At 33.6% G+C, this 20,458-nt stretch overlaps 2 protein-coding genes across 2 annotated transcripts; both read left to right on the top strand.

Moving 5' to 3' along the window:
* The first annotated feature begins 578 nt into the window (after window positions 1-578).
* On the top strand, window positions 579-2,557 carry LOC126706912 (transcription factor MYB86-like). Its single transcript, XM_050406488.1, has 2 exons — window positions 579-1,280; window positions 1,527-2,557. Exons 1-2 carry the CDS (start codon window positions 1,151-1,153, stop codon window positions 2,366-2,368), a joined length of 972 nt encoding a protein of 323 aa, XP_050262445.1. The 5' UTR covers window positions 579-1,150; the 3' UTR covers window positions 2,369-2,557.
* A 5,709-nt stretch (window positions 2,558-8,266) lies between these two features.
* LOC126705403 (proline--tRNA ligase, cytoplasmic-like) lies at window positions 8,267-18,291 on the top strand. The gene is made up of 13 exons (XM_050404398.1): window positions 8,267-8,410; window positions 9,140-9,194; window positions 9,322-9,407; window positions 9,978-10,070; window positions 10,789-10,905; window positions 11,377-11,564; window positions 12,193-12,259; window positions 13,676-13,798; window positions 13,889-14,041; window positions 14,221-14,505; window positions 14,653-14,871; window positions 15,660-15,753; window positions 17,872-18,291. The coding sequence occupies exons 2-13, from the start codon at window positions 9,155-9,157 to the stop codon at window positions 17,934-17,936; spliced, it is 1,530 nt and encodes a 509-aa protein (XP_050260355.1). The 5' UTR covers window positions 8,267-8,410; window positions 9,140-9,154; the 3' UTR covers window positions 17,937-18,291.
* The last annotated feature ends 2,167 nt before the right edge of the window (window positions 18,292-20,458 follow it).

Here is a 20,458-nt window from a genome sequence, read left to right as displayed (position 1 = left end):
CGCCTATATTTAGACATATCCCATAGGGTACATACTTTAATTTTTCATACATGTTTTTTAAATGAAAGAGGCTATATGGGTGGAGGGTGTTTATATTAAATTTTGGAGAGATGAAATGATGTGTTTTCTCTTTACATCATTAGGTCTTCCCGAAATTGGCCATATTATCATTAAGCATCTATCCTTAATCATGTCTCTTTTTTTTTTTCTCTCTTTGGTTAGATTTTATATATAAATCTTTACCAAATTTGTACACCTATTATGATACACACAAGCTCAAGCCATCAAAATCAAGTTATATATATACCTAGCTATAGTAAATATATATATAAAAAAAAAAAAAAAAACTTTTGATTTTTTTAACATGCATTAATTTCACTATATGTTCATTTATGCTAGACTAATAATTATTATCCTTTCATGTGTAATTAACATGCTGCTCATATGAAGTTGATTGGGAATAAAAAGCATGCAATTTATAGTACTTGATTTCACATTTACCATAAAATCATCTAACATGGAGTGCAATATGTACAAATGCATGGGACAATAGTGGTTCTTTATTATTAGCTTGATATTTGGTAAGCATGGCAGTCCAAATTAAGAACCCAGCTGGTACTCACGTATACTCATACAAAGGATTAATGTCTTAATTAATCACTCATACAAACCTAGCTATTATTTATTTGCAATGCTTAACTACGTAAAGACAAACCCTTTGTAAATAGGGAAAGATGTAAATTTTAGAGGAATGATTATGCTTTCACCCATCAAATGGTTAAGGATGTTGCTTTCTTCCAGGGTCACTATTTTTCTGTATATTAATCAACTTTAGTAAGATTTTCTTATTGTTTAAAGAAAAGTAATAATCGAGTTGAGAGAAATGGTTGAAGACAAGGCTTGGAAGCTACCAAAGCACTTGAGATCAGTGGTCCTCTTATGAGTAAACCCCACGTTAAATTTCCGGCACATTTTTCTCTCTCTTAGTTCACTCATTCTCTCTAAAACCTGCATCATACACGTATGATATAGTCAATTAAGAGAAATAGTTCTACTTTTAATTATGAAAATGGAGAAGCAAATATAAGGAAGCTATAGCACACAAATTCAATGGTGAGGTCTGCTATTGAGAAGGTCAAGGAACGGTAGGATGGGCCATCACTGCTGCAGCAAACAGAAAGTCAAGAGAGGGTTATGGTCTCCTGAAGAAGATGAAAAGCTCGTCAATTACATAACCACCCATGGCCATGGTTCATGGAGTTCTGTTCCAAAACTTGCAGGTACCAATGTTCTTTCCATCTTTCTTTTCTTTTCTTTTCTTTTTTACTTAGTAATTACAACGAAAAAGGGGAGAGGAGATTTAAATCTTGGTTTTCCTTAGGAAGGAGAGAAGATAATGCCACTTGAGTTACAAAACTCTTGGTGGTACAAATGTTCTTTCTAGTTTATCAAACTCATGATTCTTGTTCTTCTCAATATTTTTCAAATGGGTTTAACTTCTCAATCTTGAACTATGGTCTATGTAGGCTTGCAGAGGTGTGGAAAGAGTTGCAGATTAAGATGGATAAACTATTTGAGACCAGATCTCAAAAGGGGTTCGTTTTCCTCACAAGAAGAGAGAATCATCATTGATGTTCATAGGATTCTTGGCAACAGATGGGCTCAGATAGCCAAGCATTTGCCTGGCAGAACAGACAATGAGGTCAAGAACTTTTGGAATTCTTGCATTAAGAAGAAGCTCCTTGCACAAGGTTTAGATCCCAACACTCACAATCTCCTTCCTTCTCACAAAACTAATGATATTCACAACAATGGCTGCAATTTCTCTCATACTAATCCCAAACCCACTTCACTTTTCTCTGTAAATTCACTAATGACAGATGCTTCTGTGGACATGAACACACCATTTTCCACATTACTTTCTTTTCCTCCTACCGATAATAACTTTTCCAGCCCAACCATACCAATCTATGAACTCCTAAACCCTAATGCTGTATGGACAAACCAAGAGCAAAATCCAAGTTCTTTAATGGGAAGTGCTTCATCAGCATCTTCTTCTCTCTTAAACCCATCTGGTTTTGATAGTGTACAAGAGAACTGCATGTGGAGTGGTAGCTTTCAACCAATGGAGATCACAAAACAAGATGAAATGTTGCAGCCAGAGCAACAACTACTGAAGCCACAGCTAGAGATGAAGGACAGTGAAGTGGAAATTAAGAAGGCTGATAAATTGAGTGATGAGCAGAACAATATGGATGCTTCATTTGTGAACTCAAACTTTGATTTTGATTTTATGGAGTCCACACTAATGCCATGCGGTATGTTTTACAATGCTAGTCCAATGGATCAATTTGCATGGGATTGTTAGCTTAGCTCCCTCTTCATCACTATATATGGAGCTCATCTAACTTTGATTTTGATTTTGTTGTGTCTAGACTCTAGACTCTACAGTACTAATTAATTTCTTGTGAGTATGGTATGTATTATAATGTGACCCCCGTGGATCAATTAATTTGCATGGGATTGTAAGCTTTCTTTCCCTCTCCTCCTTTTCTAATATGTATCTTATTATTAGGTCATTTTTGTTTGTTTTTTTTGTTTTGTTTTGTTTTTGTTTTTTTTTTTTTTTGTTTATTATTATTATTTATATATTTTTTCCCAGTCAGAGAGCCGCACAAGAATTTTCAACTTTCAAAAGATTACACTTATTGAAGGTTAATTTGCTCCCTACTCCCCGGCCGGGACATTATAGCTAGAAATTTTAAATAGAATAAAACATTATAAAACAAAAAGGAAAACAGTTGATATACACTATCATTTCTATTTTCTCCTTTAATTTTTTTGTTTTCTTTTTAGTTACAAAAAAAAAAAAAAAAGAATTGGAAGCCTAATTCTTCTCATAAATAACAGCTAGCATGTAATACCTTTGAATTACAACATTTTTTTATATATAACAATAAAAAAAAAATCTAGATATGCAGCCTTCAAATGAAGATCAATATATCAAGATGTCAATATCTCTTATTTATTTATTTATCTTTATTACGGTTAGGACATAAGACTTAAGAGTAAAGCTCACATGCATGAATATTAGACTTTTCAAAGTTAACAATTATTCATTTTCACTACTATTATCTCATTTAGAGTTGAACATTTATCAAGAGCTAGCCTTGTAGTTTAATTAGTGCCATATATAGCTTGTTTTTTTTTTATTAGAAGTAATTATCAAATTATTTAAAAATAAGTAAAAAAGAGTTTATCATTAAACAGAATCAACAGATCACTCAACCGCAACTGCACTATTTATATAGTGTATTATGCTCTCCTATGTAAGGAATTAAGAACTCAAAACCATATATTTGACAGGAATGACCAATATTTCTTGCTAATGCGCCAACAGCTCTGTTACTTTGTCAAGGATTAAGCCAATAAGCAAACTGCCTTAATATAAAATCCAAGTTACTCCTGCAGGGACTATTTGTGTATTATTTAATAGATCCATGTGTGATGTGTAATCGATAAACACTATCAGGATTCACGATTCTAGATTCTAGACTCACCTTTAACCTTCTTTGTTCTTTCTTATTTCTTTCTTTTGCGCCAGGGGAGAGTAGCCCTTTACATCAAGTGTCAAACCTATTCAAGTATGATCCAATAGTACTTAACTTATATTGTTTCTTATAGAAAGATATAAATAATTAATGACACCGTTGAACTAGCACAGCTTCATTAATTTCGTCTGAGTTAGATTATAATAGATTTTTTTTTTAATTAATAGTTACAATTAGGAGATTTGAACTTGGATGTTTCCATAAGGGCCCATTTGGTAACTAAGTTTGAGTAAGGTATTTTGGGTGTTTTTGATATACGTACATGTGGGTGAAAAAATGTATTAAAATGTGTGTAAGTGTGTTTAAAATGTGAAAAATGTGTGTTGAATAGGGTTACCAAACGGGTATCTCACCACCACATACTCTTAATGCGATGGTCACTTCACAAGTATAAGTGTTTGTAGGGTGTAGGGGGTAAGGATCAGGATTCAAGTCTCTAGGAAAGAGTTTCACACACATATACACTTAGATTAGATTAGAGTAAAATTTTTATTTTGTATATAAAAAAAAAAAAAAAAAAAGATATATAGTTATCCCATCCAAAGGGAAACCGGAAACTCATTGTTTATTCATCATTTATACGAGTGTCTTAGTATTTGTTTGGAAACAACTTATCTAATTTTTTACTAAAAGTTCCATACATTAAAAGTAAAACTAAAACCTAAGAGCACTAGTATTGGACAGTGTAAACACCCCCCAGTTGCAATTTTTCAAACCTAAAACAGCAAATATCCACTTCATCTGGGTTTGTATATCTAAAAAAATTTGCAACCTATGAATAGTAAGGTTGCATATATGCAACCTTACTATTCATAGGTTGTAAAGAAAAAAAATACTAATATTTAATTTTGTGGTTGTGTGTAAAGAGAAAAAGATAGTGGGAGGAAAGAGAGAGATAAGAATAATTTTTATTATTTTATTAGATAGTTTATATTATTTTACTGGGTTGTATGTAAAAATAAAATCTAGGATGTAAGATAAGTTGTAAAATGAGTTGGTAAAATAGATAAAGTAGTATTTGAGAATACAAAAAAAAAAAAAAATTTCATCCCCCGATGCTAGTGCTCTAAGTAGAATAAGTATGGGGCTCAAATGAGACCCACAAATAGTAAGAAAAAATAATAAATAATAAATTGACTTATAATCAAAATCAAAACGGACATTTAGTAGCATACTAGAAATTTACTATAATCATCAGTTGCATGTCCACAGTAATTCTCTCTGACTCTCTCCTACATAATTATAATATTTAAAGTAAACTAATTAAATGTGTTTATTCAACTTGAATGAATGTCAGTTGAAAGTTAGGAAGATCAATATAATTTCGTAAGGAATGTTAAACGTATGTATCGTGCTCTAAAATGTACTTTTTTTTATGTGACTAAAATGTAGTGTTGGTTTCATAGAATTCTACATTTTCTGAGATATAGACACGTTTTTGTATACATTTGTAAAAGCTATTAATGTAGCAAACTATAATTTATGGGTTGTGCCTAATCCTATAATAAGAAAACATTGGAAGGAAATATCATATGAGACTCGACCTTTTTTAGTTAAAAATTACACTGACTCTATATCATACCATTTTCAAAGCGATGCTTGACCATGGGCTTGGCAAGGTCGACTATTAGTAATTTTCAACTAAGAACTCAAATAGTCAAATGTAGCTATTAGAAGTAAAGCTTTAAAAATCATTTGAAAAGTAAGTCTTACTCCTGGTGTCTTAATCGAAGACATATTATAGGGTTGAATTCCCACTCCCCCAACGATCCCAAAAAAAAAAAAGTTAGTCTTACTCAGTTTGTCGGCTTTGTCTGGGAAGTAAGCTTAAAGGTAATACCCATCAATAATTGTTATGCATGTCTTGTAAATTGTATTTGATTATTTTTAAATAGAAACACACAAGTTAAATTATGGTTACACTATGTTTACATGCAAGTTAGATTTGTGAACTTGTGTGAAAAGTGGATAAGCTATCTAACAGTACATTTTAGTGAAAAAGCTCAAAGGTACGTGATTAAAAATGAAAGCTTTAACATTATAATGTCAAGAGAAAAAGAAAGCATTGCAAGAAAAGTAAAGAAAGCAAAGGATGTATGTGGAAAACCCTTGAGAAGGGATAAAAAACCACGGGTGAGTAAGGGGGGAATGTCCCTTATTCTTTTCAGCTCTCTATTATGTAAAAAAATTGGAAGTTTTCCTCGTACAATGATGGTTTTCTTCCTAGAAGAGAGGCCTTTTTCTCTACCTCACTTCCCTACAAATTTTCTACTTTTTTCTCTAATGTTCTCTCCTGGTTCTTGTTGTTGTTCTCCTTGCCCTTTTTTTTTTTTTTTTTAATGGTCTAGCAACATGTTCCTTTTATAGTCCGAGAAATGTTGCCAAGTACAAAAGACAAGTGTCAAATTATGATTCCTCCATTTAACTCATAATATAGCTAATGTACTATGTAGTGGCTAGAGGAGAGAGAATGAGCACAGAATAGCAACTTGGAGGGCGACCCTACCACCACGTGGGGAGCAATTCTTGGACAAGGAAAGGGACATCAGGGGCATTAAGAGTGATGCACGTGTCCTTAACAGTGGTCCAGCACAAGTACAGCCAATAAAAAGGGGGATTTTATAACCTCTGACCACAAGGAGTCACTATCTCCCTTTTGTAAGTGTTGGGTGTCCATGTCAGTTGCAGATCTCACTCTTCTCCAAGATGATCATGTCGTTCACACGGAGCAATGATACTTTACCTTAACCAATGTTTCCTCTCCTTTGCTCACAACCGTTTCACGTGTAAAGCCCAGATCCAGCCATGTCAGCACTCTCCTATGCCTTGGTTGGTGTATTGTACACTATGTGTAACCTGAATTTAGCCCTATATTTTAATTATAATTAAATTTCATTCTATTATTGAATCCCCCATTAGAATCAAATTAGTTTTTGTTTTTGTTTTTGTTTTATATGGTAAAATATATAATTCCATATAAAACACAATCATATTAAATGTTTATTAATAACTATCATAATTATTGGATTTCATATTTAGGAAAAAAAATTTGAGAAAAAAAGTATATTATGTTAAACATTCTCGTGCATTCTATGAGTTACCAATGAAAATGTATACTGGAGATGAACAAATGCTTAAATTAAGGCCACAATGTAAAAACATTTCTTGGGGTTTCAATTTTTCCTTATAATTCCCTGAATTTTTTATATTCTAGAAATTGACCATTGGGACTAACTTTTGTTAAAAAGACTTACCAATTGATTCACGTTATTCATCACGTGATGGTCATGTGATTTTCTTGTTTATAAAAGCTAAGAAAAGTTAGTCCTAGTGGTAAATATGACAAATATAGAAACCTTGGGCCTTGTTTGGTTGGAGTGATTATAATGAGGATAGAAAATACTAAAGAGAAAAGTGGGAAGAAAATTATGTTTGTGGTTGTTTGGTTAAGGGTGGAAAAGTGGAGAGATTTTGGTGGGGCTTAGAAGTTCTCTCTAAGCCCACCAAAACACTGTACGTGTTGCTTGCCTTTGTTTTTGTTGTTTTGGTTGGTTGGTTGGTTGTTTCTCTTTTCTTTTTTAGCTACTTGGGTGTAAATGCTTGTATTTTGTGTGTGTGTGTGTGTGTTTTTTTTTTTTTTTTTTTTAATGAAGTGTCCATCTATGTACAATTTTTTTAATAAAAATATAATGTGTAATATTTTTTATCTAATAGGGCATGAGAATAAATTTATACAAATACTATTTTCTACCCTCATTATTTTCTCTTCAACCAAACAAAATAGTTTTTCATCCATCTATTTTTTCATCCCTCAACCAAATACACATGAGAGAAAACTAAATTTTTTTCATTCTCTCATTTTTCCATCTCCTCAACCAAACGAACCCTTAAGGAGTTATAAGGAAGAATTGAAATCTCATGTAGTATTTTGGCAACTAGCCCAAACCCTAGGGGGCATTCTTGCATCTAAGCCTAAAATTAATAGAATTCCTTAAATTGAAGACTTTAATTGATAAAATTAAAAACTAATACTTAATTTCAAATATGCTATAAATCGTGGATATTTTTATAGTATATGTTAGTAAAGCCCAAACAGGCTTTACCAAACCCTAATTGTTCTAAGTTGTACTGCATTATTATCCTTATATTAGTTGTATAGCACACATTGAAATCCAAAAACAAAAAAAGACAATGATATATTTATCTTTCATTAATCTTGTAAAGTAAAGCTTACACAATATACATTTTATATAAATGTATGCAAATATGTATAATGTTATACTTGTTTGTTTTTATTTTTTATTTTTATAGAGTTCCAATTTATAAAGTCTTATTTTGATTATTGTACTTTTGAGTGAGCTTCTATTCAATTATTAAAGATTTTTTTTAAAAGTGAGCTATTTGTTTGGTGACTTGGTCTACTATTTAAACTATTTAGGAATAGTGAATGACTACTATTTTAAAAGAGTAAAAATTAAATACAGTAATTTAACTCTTTAAGTGCTACAGTATTTTTTATTTTCATCATTTAAGATTCTTTCATATAACTTTTGTTCTCATGGGATATAAATATATTTTTCAATTAAGAAGGGAACATAAGTTACAGAAAGTTTTGTCACACATATGTCACACGTTCTCGTCTTAAAAAAAAAAAAAAAAAAAAAAAAAAAAAAAAAAAAAAAAAATCACAGCCCTCCGTTTCTTTCGTTCGCAGACCTATAGTAAAGTTTTCTTTCTCCCGCCCCCAACCCAAAAATTCACACTGCTCACTCTCTCTCTCTCTCTCTCTCCGACAGCGGGTATGACTTCTCTCTATTTGCATATTGGATTTTGGATCTCCCTCTTCCTGTTTGTTCAGTTACCAACTATTTGGCTTAGCTTAGCTTTGCTTTGCTTAGCTTAATTACCGAATTGAATCTTTTATATTCTCTACTTTCTTTACACCTTACATGAATTTTTGAGGCATAGCCAAGTTTGGATTTTTAGCTATCCTTGATTTTCCTTGAAAGAATACTTAATCTGGGTTTTTTTTTTTCTTCTTTAAATCATTGAAATTTTTACTGGGCATTTATAATTTGTTTTGATTCTTGTTCATGTCTGGTTCTGGGTTTTTTATTTTGTTTCTAGATCTGGTCTGTAATTCTTTTTTTGTTAAGTAACAAGGCCACTAAAAACAAAAGTCAAAGACAAAGTTGTTACTTTTTTGTTGTTGGAACTATATGTGAGATTTGAGATTACTGCATTCTATTTCTAGTCTTTAGTTAAGGATTTTGAGAAATCTGTTTTTGTGGGACCAAAACAATGTCTTTTATGAGTCTGGAAGTGTGTTGGTCAGATTTGTTTACTGGGTATTGTTTGAATTGAGAGTTTTGGATATGTGTCCGTGTCTTTTTTACAAGTCTGTCTCATTTGACTGATTATGCTACTTTTAGTTCTTAATTAGTATGTGCACCTTGTTCGGATTTGGTTTCAGAGACTTTTTATATTGGATGTTTTAGTTTAATTGTTTTAATGGGTATCGTCTGCAGGAGTAAGCTGAGGAAATGGCTGGTGGTGATGCAAAAAAGTCTAATGCAAGTGGTGGTGAGTGTTTGTGACTTTATTCCCCATTGTGGTGTGCTAGTTTTGCTAATGCTATGTGTGTTTGTTTCTGAATGTATTGGTTTCTATGTTATTGTGTTTGCTTCTTATGCTGTGTGATTGATTATAGGGGGGAAAAAGAAGGAGGTGAAGAAGGAGACTGGTTTGGGACTAGCGAATCGCAAGGATGAGAATTTTGGGGAGTGGTATTCTGAGGTTTGTTTTGCTTGTTTTTTCAATGGTGCAGTATGGATTCTATTAAGCGTTCTTTACATGTTTGATTGTGTACCATTTCATCATCTCTCTACAGTTTCTCTCAGACTACTGTAATTATAAGCTTTTATCCTGTTTTGCGTGCGTGTGCGTGTGTGTCTGATGCCAATGGCCTTTGGGTCAACCTGAATTTCCACCCCATTATCTAGGGGGTGTCAAGAGAGGTCTTGCTTCAAGGGCTAGATTTTTGTAGTCAAACACTTCAGATTTCTCGAATTTAGTGTGGAAAGTTCTCATCACGATTTAGCTAGCTTCTTTGCACAAGATATTTTGCAATTATTTAGTGGCTTTTCACAGGAGATCAATTAGATTAGCATGAGTCTCTTTTAGCCTTTTCTTGTGCAAAGATACTTATCTGTGTTTTGCATTTTCTTCCTACTTTGTAGTTCATGACCTGTAAAATCTTAGGGAATCATATAGTTCCAATTGACATCAGTATAATGTCTGATGTTTGTTGATTTGAAAAGCCTCACCCCTTTGTTATTAATTAATCTTTGTTTTTGGCTTGTGTAGGTAGTTGTGAATGGAGAAATGATTGAGTATTATGATATCTCTGGCTGTTATATTCTGAGGCCATGGGCAATGGCTATCTGGGAGATAATGCAAGTGAGTTTGAATCCCTTCTTGAATCCTTGGTTGTTGTTCTTAAGTTTCTTGTCATAAGTAATTACTAATAAGAACATTATTGAAGGATAAAAGAATTAATTCAACAGATGATTATAAAATGACTTCTAGGAAAATTTTAGAATAAGAAATACAAGAAAGAATCACAATGTACACTGCCTAAAGTTGAAGCACACAACTAGTCCCGCAATGAACATAAGAAAATGGTTTTAAGAGTCACATTTAGCTTTTTGAGTGTTGAATGTGATATTATTTCTTTACCATCATATTGGCTACATAATACAAAGATGGACAAGTTCTCCTCACCTTCTTTTTTTTTTTTCAGACATTTCTAATATATTCTGAGACATCAACAATGCACAACAGATAATGATAAAGACAACAATCTTCTTGCGAATGTAAAATGAGATTGTCCATGGTGTCACCACAATTCTTACACATACAACATCTATCCACAATGATTTTACCCTTTCCTTTTTTAAAATTTTGGTTGTTCCTTAAGTTGAACATGTATTTTTTATTTGTGCTGTTCTCTATTGAAACTTTCTTGTATGTGGTACTTTCAATGATGTTAATTTGAAGCCATCCTGGTTATTCCTATAGGTTTGTGAAGCAATGGACTTCTTTCCCCCTATAATGAAAGTTTTAGACTGATTTTCCAGTTTGATGTGTACACTTTTACATCAATGTCACTATGCAGAAATTTTTTGATGCTGAAATAAAGAAAATGGACATCCAGAACTGCTACTTCCCACTTTTTGTTTCTCCTGGCGTATTACAGAAGGAGAAGGATCATGTTGAGGGTTTTGCTCCTGAGGTGAGTTAAATTAGAAATCTTTGTCAAGCATACATTTTTACAACCTTGGTATAGGATAGACTCATTTTTTATTTTATGAAATGTTCAGTTATTCCAGAAAAATCATTCCATACTTTGGGCTAGAATTGTTGTATTGACGCTAGAGTAAATTGGAAACTGAAATTTGCTCTGGTAAAAGTTTCCTGTGTTCTTTTCCTGCTAGTGGAGACATTATTTTAGGGTACAACACAACCCGTTACCTTGATTCTTTTTGGTGGAACTGGGTCTTATTCTGGGGTTTGTCCTTGGTACAAAAGTTTATCTAGTTATACTTTGATTTTAACTAGGGTGATATCTTAAAATAGGATGGCTCTTGATTGATGCTAATCTTTTATTCTCTTATTTTTGGAAGTGCTTATCTATTCATGAGAGAGATTTCATTCTATCAGACGAGAGAGGGTGCTAATCAAATTGTATTTTGGGATTCTATAGGTCGCATGGGTAACAAAATCTGGGGAATCTGAGTTGGAAGTGCCCATAGCAATTCGCCCAACAAGTGAAACTGTCATGTATCCTTACTATTCTAAATGGATTAGGGGACACCGTGACTTGCCTTTGAAACTTAATCAATGGTGCAATGTTGTTCGATGGGAATTCAGCCATCCTACGCCATTTATCAGGTAATGTCTATCTAATTTGTTCAGTTTCATATGTCTTGGAATTATTTTGACCTTGTTGATGGTGTCCATTGGCTGCTGATGAGACACTGAAATTTTAGTCAGCTGATTGAATTTTTTGAGTGTAATGCACTAGCCAATCTGAGTTTTTTTTTGGTAATATGAACCCTTGTCTTCATGCTGGCATATTTTTTACTGTTCATCTTTTGTGGAAATGATTTACATTTTATTTCTTAGCATGGAAATTTTCATATGCAGAGACTTGTTTCTATTGAAGCCATTCTATTCTTTGATCTGTCACTTGGCTTCTTGGCAAAGCATTTCATATCAGTTGTGATAGGTTTTGTATGATTTTCTTGTGTTGCACCCCCCAAGTTGTTAAGAGTCAATTTGCCAAGAGTCTTTTAGATCAACTGACACCTTTTGGTATTTCCAAAGGAGACATTCAGGGTTCAAAACTCCCCTTCCCCCAACTATCAAATTATCAAAAAATTTGTAAGAGTCAGTTTACAAATTAGTGTAAAAAACCATTTACTCTTTTTTGCTCAATGTGTTTGCTAACATGTATAATAACTGTCTTTCAAGTTTGATGACAGTTTGTTAATATGTTGGACATGATTTCTGATTGTAGGAGTCGTGAGTTTCTTTGGCAGGAAGGGCACACTGCTTTTGCAACAAAAGCAGAGGCAGATGCAGAGGTATATGAAACTCAGCACTTAAATTTTGATCTGTCCACTTTTGAATCCTGGAGGTCTATACGTAGAAATTAATGGAGGTGGACAAGCAAGAGATTTGTTGGTATCTCTTTCTTTTTTCTTGAATTGAGTATTGAACTAAGCATTTTAGAAACTTGGTACGTTTTTTCATCCCAAGGTATATTGCTCCGTTCCTAACCTCCATACTCATTTTAAAAATCAAAGCCCATGGTCATTGGATTAATATCAAAAGTGTCATTACCCGTTTTATGTAGGAAATTCTTGGAGAATATGGTTTTCTTTGTCTAATATCCTCAAATCTCGTTGCATTATTTGCATTATGGTCTGCATCTTGTTCCTGAATGCACGTAGCCTAGATTTGTTCCTTTTTAGCTGCCTAGAGGCTGTGTCCTTCCTTTGCTAGAGTAATAGAATGGTGCATGAGGTTAATACCATTATTCAGAATTATATTACATGATCCTTTTCTGTTAACTATTATGCTATTTTCTAGTTGGTATTGAGTTTTAAAACTTCCTACATCATGAACCATTTGTTGAGATTGTTGCTGTCAAGTTGTCAATTATGTTCTGAGACCAAAATTTTATCTATCAGAAATTAAATAGTTAAGAAGCTCCAATCAATAAACCTCAATATTTGTTGAGGCTGTCTCTGTCAAGTTGTCAATTTATCTTCTAAGATCAAAATTCTATCTATCATAAATTATATAGTTAAGAAGCTCCAATCAAGATCAAGAAACTAGAATTATTTAGGATATGAAAATTTTACTTAAATCCTGCATATTGAAAATTAATGACGAACCGTTAAAAAAAAAAAGCAAATGGTTCTAGAATTTCCTAAATTGAAATAAGAATTGCCTCTAGATATGCATATTTTTTTGGGGGAGTATTCTTGTTTTTTGTTGCATTCTATGGTCTTATAATTTGGTGTATCTAGCAAATGAATTGCCGTTAACAAAGTTTTGTGATAACACCTAAAGAAAAAGATGGACTCATCTGTGAGTTCTCATATAAGCATCAGATGTTAGAATGCAGACGTATGGTTTCTTTTGTAAGTGCAGATGTGCCTAATTAACATACTACTAACTTATTTATATTATGACCAGATAAGTGCTTAGTTTTCGCTGTATTATATGTTTCCACCCTCCAGTGTCAGTTTCACCTTTTTTTTTTTTTTTCCCAATAGAACAATGATTCTGATCTTTCATTTCTACATTGGAACATGGGAACCTTCGTTTTTTCCCCTCTTTTTGATTGGTAATTACACATGTGCCCAGTGGGTCCTAAACCTACAATCTCACCCTCCATCTGCCTTGCTCTTGCAAAGGGAGATGCCATTGGAGCTAAAGCTCATCGGGCTTCGTTTACAAATGTGCTCTGTTTAATTTTTGTTCTATTTCAGGTGCTAGATATTTTGGAACTGTATGGACGCATATATGAAGAGTACTTGGCTATTCCTGTCGTAAAGGGAAAGAAGAGTGAGATGGAGAAGTTTGCTGGTGGACTTTACACAACTAGTGTTGAGGTACATGAGAATTAATTGTGCACATATATAATGCATTTTCTGTAATATTTGGCAGTTCAAACAACTTTTCTGTGTTATATCTCATGTCAGGCATTTGTTCCAAATACTGGTCGTGGCATACAAGGTGCAACTTCGCATTGTCTGGGTCAAAATTTTGCTAAAATGTTTGAGATAAACTTTGAAAATGAGAAGGGAGAGAAGGGTATGGTCTGGCAGAACTCATGGGCCTATAGCACTCGGACGGTAATCTTATGGCATTTATTATCTGTTTGACTTGGAAAGTTATAATTAATCTGCTGGTACATATAGCACTCAGGGGTGGGTGGGTTGGTGTGTTGTATTTGCGAATTAGAAAATATTTATTGATAAATGTGTGCAGCTACAGATTTGTCACTTTTGTAATGTTTATTTTTTGTACTCAGATTGGTGTTATGGTGATGGTTCATGGGGACGACAGAGGCTTAGTGCTGCCACCAAAAGTAGCATCTGTCCAGGTTATTGTAATTCCTGTGCCTTATAAAGATGCTGATACTCAGGCAATCTTTGATGCCTGTTCTGCCACTGTGGCCTCCTTGTCTGAGGCAGGTATTCGTGCTAAGGCAGACTCTAGAGATAATTACTCTCCTGGTTGGAAGTACTCACATTGGGAAATGAAAGGCGTTCCTCTAAGAATTGAAATTGGTCCAAAAGACTTGGCAAATAGTCAGGTCAGCTAGTCTTTCTTGATTTTCTGCTGTTATTTTTTACTTCCATTGCTTTAGTATGTATCTATTTTTCCTGCATTACTGTCAGCTGTTGTTGGTTCCTATAGTTTACCAACTGTAAGGATCGTTACATGTTGGTTTTATTCACAGGTACGTGCTGTTCGCCGTGATAATTCAGCAAAAACAGACATCCCTAGGGACAAGCTGGTTCAACAAGTAAAAGAAATGCTGGACAATATCCAACAAAGCCTGTTTGATGCTGCCAAACAAAAACGAGATGCTTGCATTCAGACTGTAAAAACTTGGGATGAATTTGTGGAAGCACTCAGCCAAAGGAAAATGATCTTAGCACCTTGGTGTGATGAGGAGGTCTGATATCAATTTTTTTTTTTTTTTTTAAGTTTATGCATTTGCCTAAATAGTTTTATTTGCTGTGCAGTATCACAAGGTTTGTTGTTGATTTGAATTTGATCATTTTACTAAGGTGTTTTAAGTTTGTTTTTGTGTTCAAGTTCATCATTGTTTCATTTACTAAAATATTGATATTATGAGTTAGCATATTGTTTTTGGGTTGATTGAGCGAAATCTTTTTCTACTTTATTGTATTGGGCTTTCCCCCTATACTTTTTTTTGTCTCATAAATGCTCCATTATTGTTGTGTTTTGGACAAGTATGTATAAGTTTAATATGTTCTATGGGTCCTTAGGAGTTGGCCAATGCACATATTGTGTATTTGACCCATCTCTTTTTAGTAAGATTATGTGCTTGTATGATAACTTGTTTCCAAACTGCTCTTTTTCAAGTAAAGTTCTTTTAAACTTTACCTTTTCTACGTACAGCGTCTTCAATAAATCCCATTTTCAAAATGCTAAAAAATAAGCTGTATCAAATGAGCACTATATTACTTAACTGAAAAAGATAACTTGTTCAATGGAGATTTGCATTTCCATAAGACTTTAAATGTATTTTGTTTTTATTTTCTGTTCATTTTGCTCTATGCCAACCTTATGCAAATTTGGATTGTAAGTTATGTTTTGTCATGCAACTAGAGCAAATGTTCCCTCCCATGAGGCAGGAGAACGTTACTTTAGCCTTCCCCCTCTTTGGTTTTTGGTGCTTTTTATATATTTCTTAAATCTATTGTGCAACCCTTTTAGGAGGTGGAGATAGAAGTAAAAGCAAGGACAAAGGGTGAGATGGGAGCATGTAAGAGCCTTTGTTCCCCATTTGACCAGCCAGAGCTCTTAGAAGGTAGTCTTTGCGTTTCATGTCAGGGTTATTTCTTTTTTTGTTTTTCTATTACTACTTTCAAACCCCCCCCCCCCCCCCCCCCCGGGATCCGGATCCTCTCCATTTCCTTTTGAAATGGAGCGGCTCCAGTTTACGGCGGGGATTTTTTTTAAAATGATCAACGCTCAAAATTGAGCCACGTCATTTAAATGTTAACACATACTTAACTCAACAAATTCAACTCTGGTTAAACTAACCAGACCCCTTTTCTCTCACCAGCAGTTCAAACTCTCTCTCTCTCTCTCTCTCTCAAATTTCAAAGTTCAAACACGCTCTCTCACCAGCCCATCTGAAATTTCTCTCCCCAGCCGATACTTTCACTGCCGGCAGATACTCTTGGGCAATCTATTTTTACCCGGATGGCGAGAATGGCGAGCGAAGGCACTGATGTGAGAGTGCTTTTTGAGCTGAAGCTTTTGGACCAGAGTGGGAAAGAGAGGCATGAGGTTCAAACCCACAGACCCATCTGGCCACCTCCACAAACCCACAACCAACCACCACAAGCCTACATAAATCCCAAACAACCACCACAAACATCCACCAAAACCACCACCATTGGGGAAAAAAAAAACCCATAAAACTTCAGACACCACCATTACCATTGTGACCCAAAATCAACCACAGCCTCCAGCCATTGCACATCCGCAACCACCAACCACTGCACAACCCAGAATCCGATCCCTCACTCCCTTACTCGTCTCGCATCTCCAATTCCTCACTCCTTCACTCGTCTCGCCACAACCATAGCCTTGATTGCCTTCTATTGTAACGTTGTCGATGGAATGGACTAGGCTATGGTCCTTCAATGGACTATCTGAATCTGGATTGAAGAAATCTCGAAACCCTTTGTCTTCTCTACTATCTCCTCTGTGAACCTTCCATTTGGCAAGATAAAAAAAAAAAAACAGTAGTAAACATGTTCTTTATGGATATACCTCTGTTTAGCAAGATAGAAACAGAGATTTCTTCTCTGAACCTTCTATAAAGCTTTTTTTTTTTTTTGGTTAAAATCTGTGAAGCTTTGAATGTGGGTTACCTCTGTTTCACTTTTACCTGTAAAAGGTTTTCTTTTTTTTTGTTTTCCAGTGCACGGATATACTTCTGTGAAGCTTTTTTTTTTTTTGGGTTAAAATCTTTGAAGCTTTGAACGTTGGCTACTCTGTTTCACTTTTCCCTCTAAAAGGTTTTTTTTGTTTTCCAGTGCACTGATATATCTCTACCTCTGTTTCTCCATTTCCCTCCAACAAGGTTTTTTTTGTCCGGTTGAGTTAAACAAATCCTTTAGTTTTAAGTGTGGTGTTAACATTTAAATGACGTGGCTCAATTTTGAGCGTTGATCATTTTAAAAAAAATCCCCACCGTAAACTGGAGCCTCTCCATTTCAAAGGGAAATGGAGAGGATCCGGATCCCCCCCCCCCCCCCCCCCCCCCCCACCTTCTCCCTGCGGCCTGGGGTGGGTGGTTACTCAATTTTAATTTTGCTACAAGCATACCTGTTTTTGCCTCTGAAAATGATGGAAGAATATGTTGATTTTGACTTTCATGTCTCAAAAAGTACAATTCCTAGTGTAATATCTTTCTAACAATTGCAATATTGTAAATTTGGGTTCCCATTTTTGAAGGGGATCTAAGACTCATGCAATATGTGTGTTTAAGATTTTCATAGTAGGGAAAAAAATCATTGCATCATCAAAGATCGATATAGTGTAATCTAATAGTTCTTGTATTTTATTTTCTAGAAATTGCATGTTAATTCAGTGGCTTTATCATGCCGTATGATGTTTGAATGTACCAATAAAATGGTGGCTAAAAAGGCTGAAGCCAACACCATAATTAAGTGTAATTTTGGTTGCATTTATGATGGTGGCATTTCCCAACACATGGTACCATTTATGTCGCTGGCTGCAGAATGATTCTCATTGTGCAGTTGAATGAATAGGCTTCCCTGGGACATCAATTTATCTTGAATGATTTATTAGAGTTATGATAAACTGCAATTTGATTGTATATTTCATTCAATATTGCTGTATGAAGTTCTTTTATATTCTGTTCCGTAACTTAATGTTCAATTCCTCATAGGTACTAAATGCTTTGCGTCTGGAAAGCCTGCAAAAAAATGGACATACTGGGGAAGGAGTTACTAGATTATTGATTTTTGACATGATTTCTTCTCCTGTGTTCCTCAATCCGTTTGAGATGTTATGGAATCTGCGATTCTCAAGAATTAGCAAGCAATAGTATTTTCTACAAAACAAATACAAGGACACCATTTAAAAAAAAAAAAAAAAAAAAAAAAAAAAAAAAAAAATTAACAGTCCATATTTGTGGATCTTACATGAAAAAGTGAAATCATTTGCTTTGCTACAAGCAAAAGGCTACAATGTTTTTATATTGTTGATTTTTTAATGTCTTAGATATGTGACTCGTTGCTTTAGATTGAATTCTCTGTTTTGAGTTTCAAGTTGGTTAGTGATATGAATCAGTAACCCCTTTTCTGAATGGTAGTCATGGGTAAAAAAGAAAACTGGAATGCTAATGCCGGTGCAATGCATGAATGTCACTCTTCTTATTCTAATTTGCATACAGGCATTGGCAAATGAAATAGCCCTTAAGTGAAGGTGTGATGTTTTGATAGCTGGTGATTGTGAATGCTCATCGTGAACTTCAAAAATATTTTCATCACCTATTTTCCTTTATGTTATATATATGTATCGATTAAAGAAATCCTATAGCTGGTGCGTGTTGCACTTTCCATTAATAAGTTCAAGGTAATACAGTTTAGAAAAATGCTATTGATGTAACAATTTTTATAATAGTTGAGTTTGCAGTTTTTTTATTTGTTTTTATCTACATTCGCCATTAATATCATTTCATTGTCTATCACTTACAAATTATCACTCTGACTGTTGTAAAATATTTTGTAGAAATTTTTGACTCCTAGTTATTTAAAGTTTAAACATTAAAGTCCCTTTGGAACTAGTACTCTAAAAACAAATAAAATCATAAACTACATAACTTCAAGCCTTCAACACAAGATAAAAACAAATAAAATCATAGACTACATAACTTCAAGCCTTCGACACAAGATAGCTTACAACACAATGAGGTATATGGTGTATTAGATAAGTACCTACTCTCTCACATAGGGGTGAGGAAGTAGGGGTGGGTCTTCCTCTTAAGTGGTTCACCCCTATGTGAGTGAGTGGTTACATGTACATAATGCACAATGAATATTGATCCAAATGATCATATACCTACTTAATACACAATTAATATGGATCCATATGAATCATAGTTCTTGCGTGTTTGGGAAATATTCAAGAAGTTTCAAATCCGACTACCCTTAACTCCCTTGTCAGCCCTATGGCATCGGTTTTTTTTTTTTTTTTTAATAAATGACAATTTTAAAAAAAAAATTTTGATTATTCTCTGTAATTCCAATTTGAAGAATTTTGCTCAAGCTATTTTAGCATATGGTAGAATTTATAGATGAAAAACTCGGTCAATAATTTAATTCCTCGTGTAGTGGTTAATCTAAGCCAATTTAGTTATTTGAAATGATTTTCCAACACAATGTTACATCAATATTAGCAAGTCCAACAGCAAGAGCTCGTTTGCCAAGTCTAAACTCTCACTTTATCATCAATGGCAACTCTTATTGATTCTAGCAAACCCTTCTAAATTAATAAACCAAGTAAATCATCTTATCAATAATTAAAAAGTGAAGAAAAGAAATCATATATAGAATAATTTATTTTTTTAAAAGAAGAAAATAAAAGAAAAAGAAGGGAATCACCAAAAAAAAAAACCGTAAGGTTCAGTTTATTATTATTATTATTATTATTTTGCTTGGAAAATTCATACCTTTGAGAAATTACAAGTTTTAAAGTTGGGAATTGGTGGAAATTTTGGTTTTGCTTGAATTGGGAAAGTTCATACCTCTGATGCCACTTTGGTACATATGGGACCGTGTCCTTATTATCAATGATCGCTGGCTTTGGATAAATTACAAAGACTAAAATAAGATAAGATTAATATAGGAAATCATGAGTCAGCAAAAAATATATATATATATATATATATATAGGAAATCATGACCTCCAGCTACACAGAAATTAATTATTTATCTGATAAATTTTAAAGTGTTGCACTACTGGTTTTTATATTAGAGGCTACAATGTTCAAATTTGAAAAATTATGCTCATAACAAGCACATTACAGTTTTTTTTTTTTTTTTTTTTTTTTTTTTTTTTTTTTTTTTTGGAGAACAAGCCCATTACAATTTAAGATAAAATTGGCGATGGATGCATAGAGTAAGAAGGATCAGAAATTGTTTGGAAACAATTTAGGACTTTGAAAGAAGAATTCAGTTTTTACTGGTAAATTTATGGCCGAACCGAAATGGAGTTGCTATTTTGAGACCTTAAAATTTCGCTATTTTGCTGGCGTGGGTTCTTATCACCAATTTTTAGTGCATGATACATAAAATGTCATCCATTCTTTTAACAATCCAACAGTTATTAAACTAATGAATGTCAAAAATAAACCTCTCCAAACCCAAGTTACCAACACATGGTGCAACCATTCTCTTATCTTATGCGGAAGAGGGAAAGAGATTTTTTTTAAAAAAATTAAAAAAAAAATGAAAATGAATTTGTTAAAATAA

This window comes from Quercus robur, chromosome 11, assembly GCF_932294415.1.
Source record: "Quercus robur chromosome 11, dhQueRobu3.1, whole genome shotgun sequence".
Classification (NCBI taxonomy): Eukaryota; Viridiplantae; Streptophyta; class Magnoliopsida; order Fagales; family Fagaceae; genus Quercus; species Quercus robur.
The sequence above is the reverse complement of the archived record's forward strand: the minus strand, read 5'-3'. Positions and strand labels throughout refer to the sequence as shown.

Coding starts and splice junctions, on each gene's coding strand:
- LOC126706912 (XM_050406488.1), top strand. CDS start 1,151: ATGGGCCATCACTGCTGCAGCAAACAGAAAGTCAAGAGAGGGTTATGG. Junction 1,281..1,526: donor TTCTGTTCCAAAACTTGCAG/GTACCAATGTTC, acceptor TGGTCTATGTAG/GCTTGCAGAGGTGTGGAAAG.
- LOC126705403 (XM_050404398.1), top strand. CDS start 9,155: ATGGCTGGTGGTGATGCAAAAAAGTCTAATGCAAGTGGTG. Junction 9,408..9,977: donor TTGGGGAGTGGTATTCTGAG/GTTTGTTTTGCT, acceptor TGGCTTGTGTAG/GTAGTTGTGAATGGAGAAAT. Junction 10,071..10,788: donor CTATCTGGGAGATAATGCAA/GTGAGTTTGAAT, acceptor GTCACTATGCAG/AAATTTTTTGATGCTGAAAT.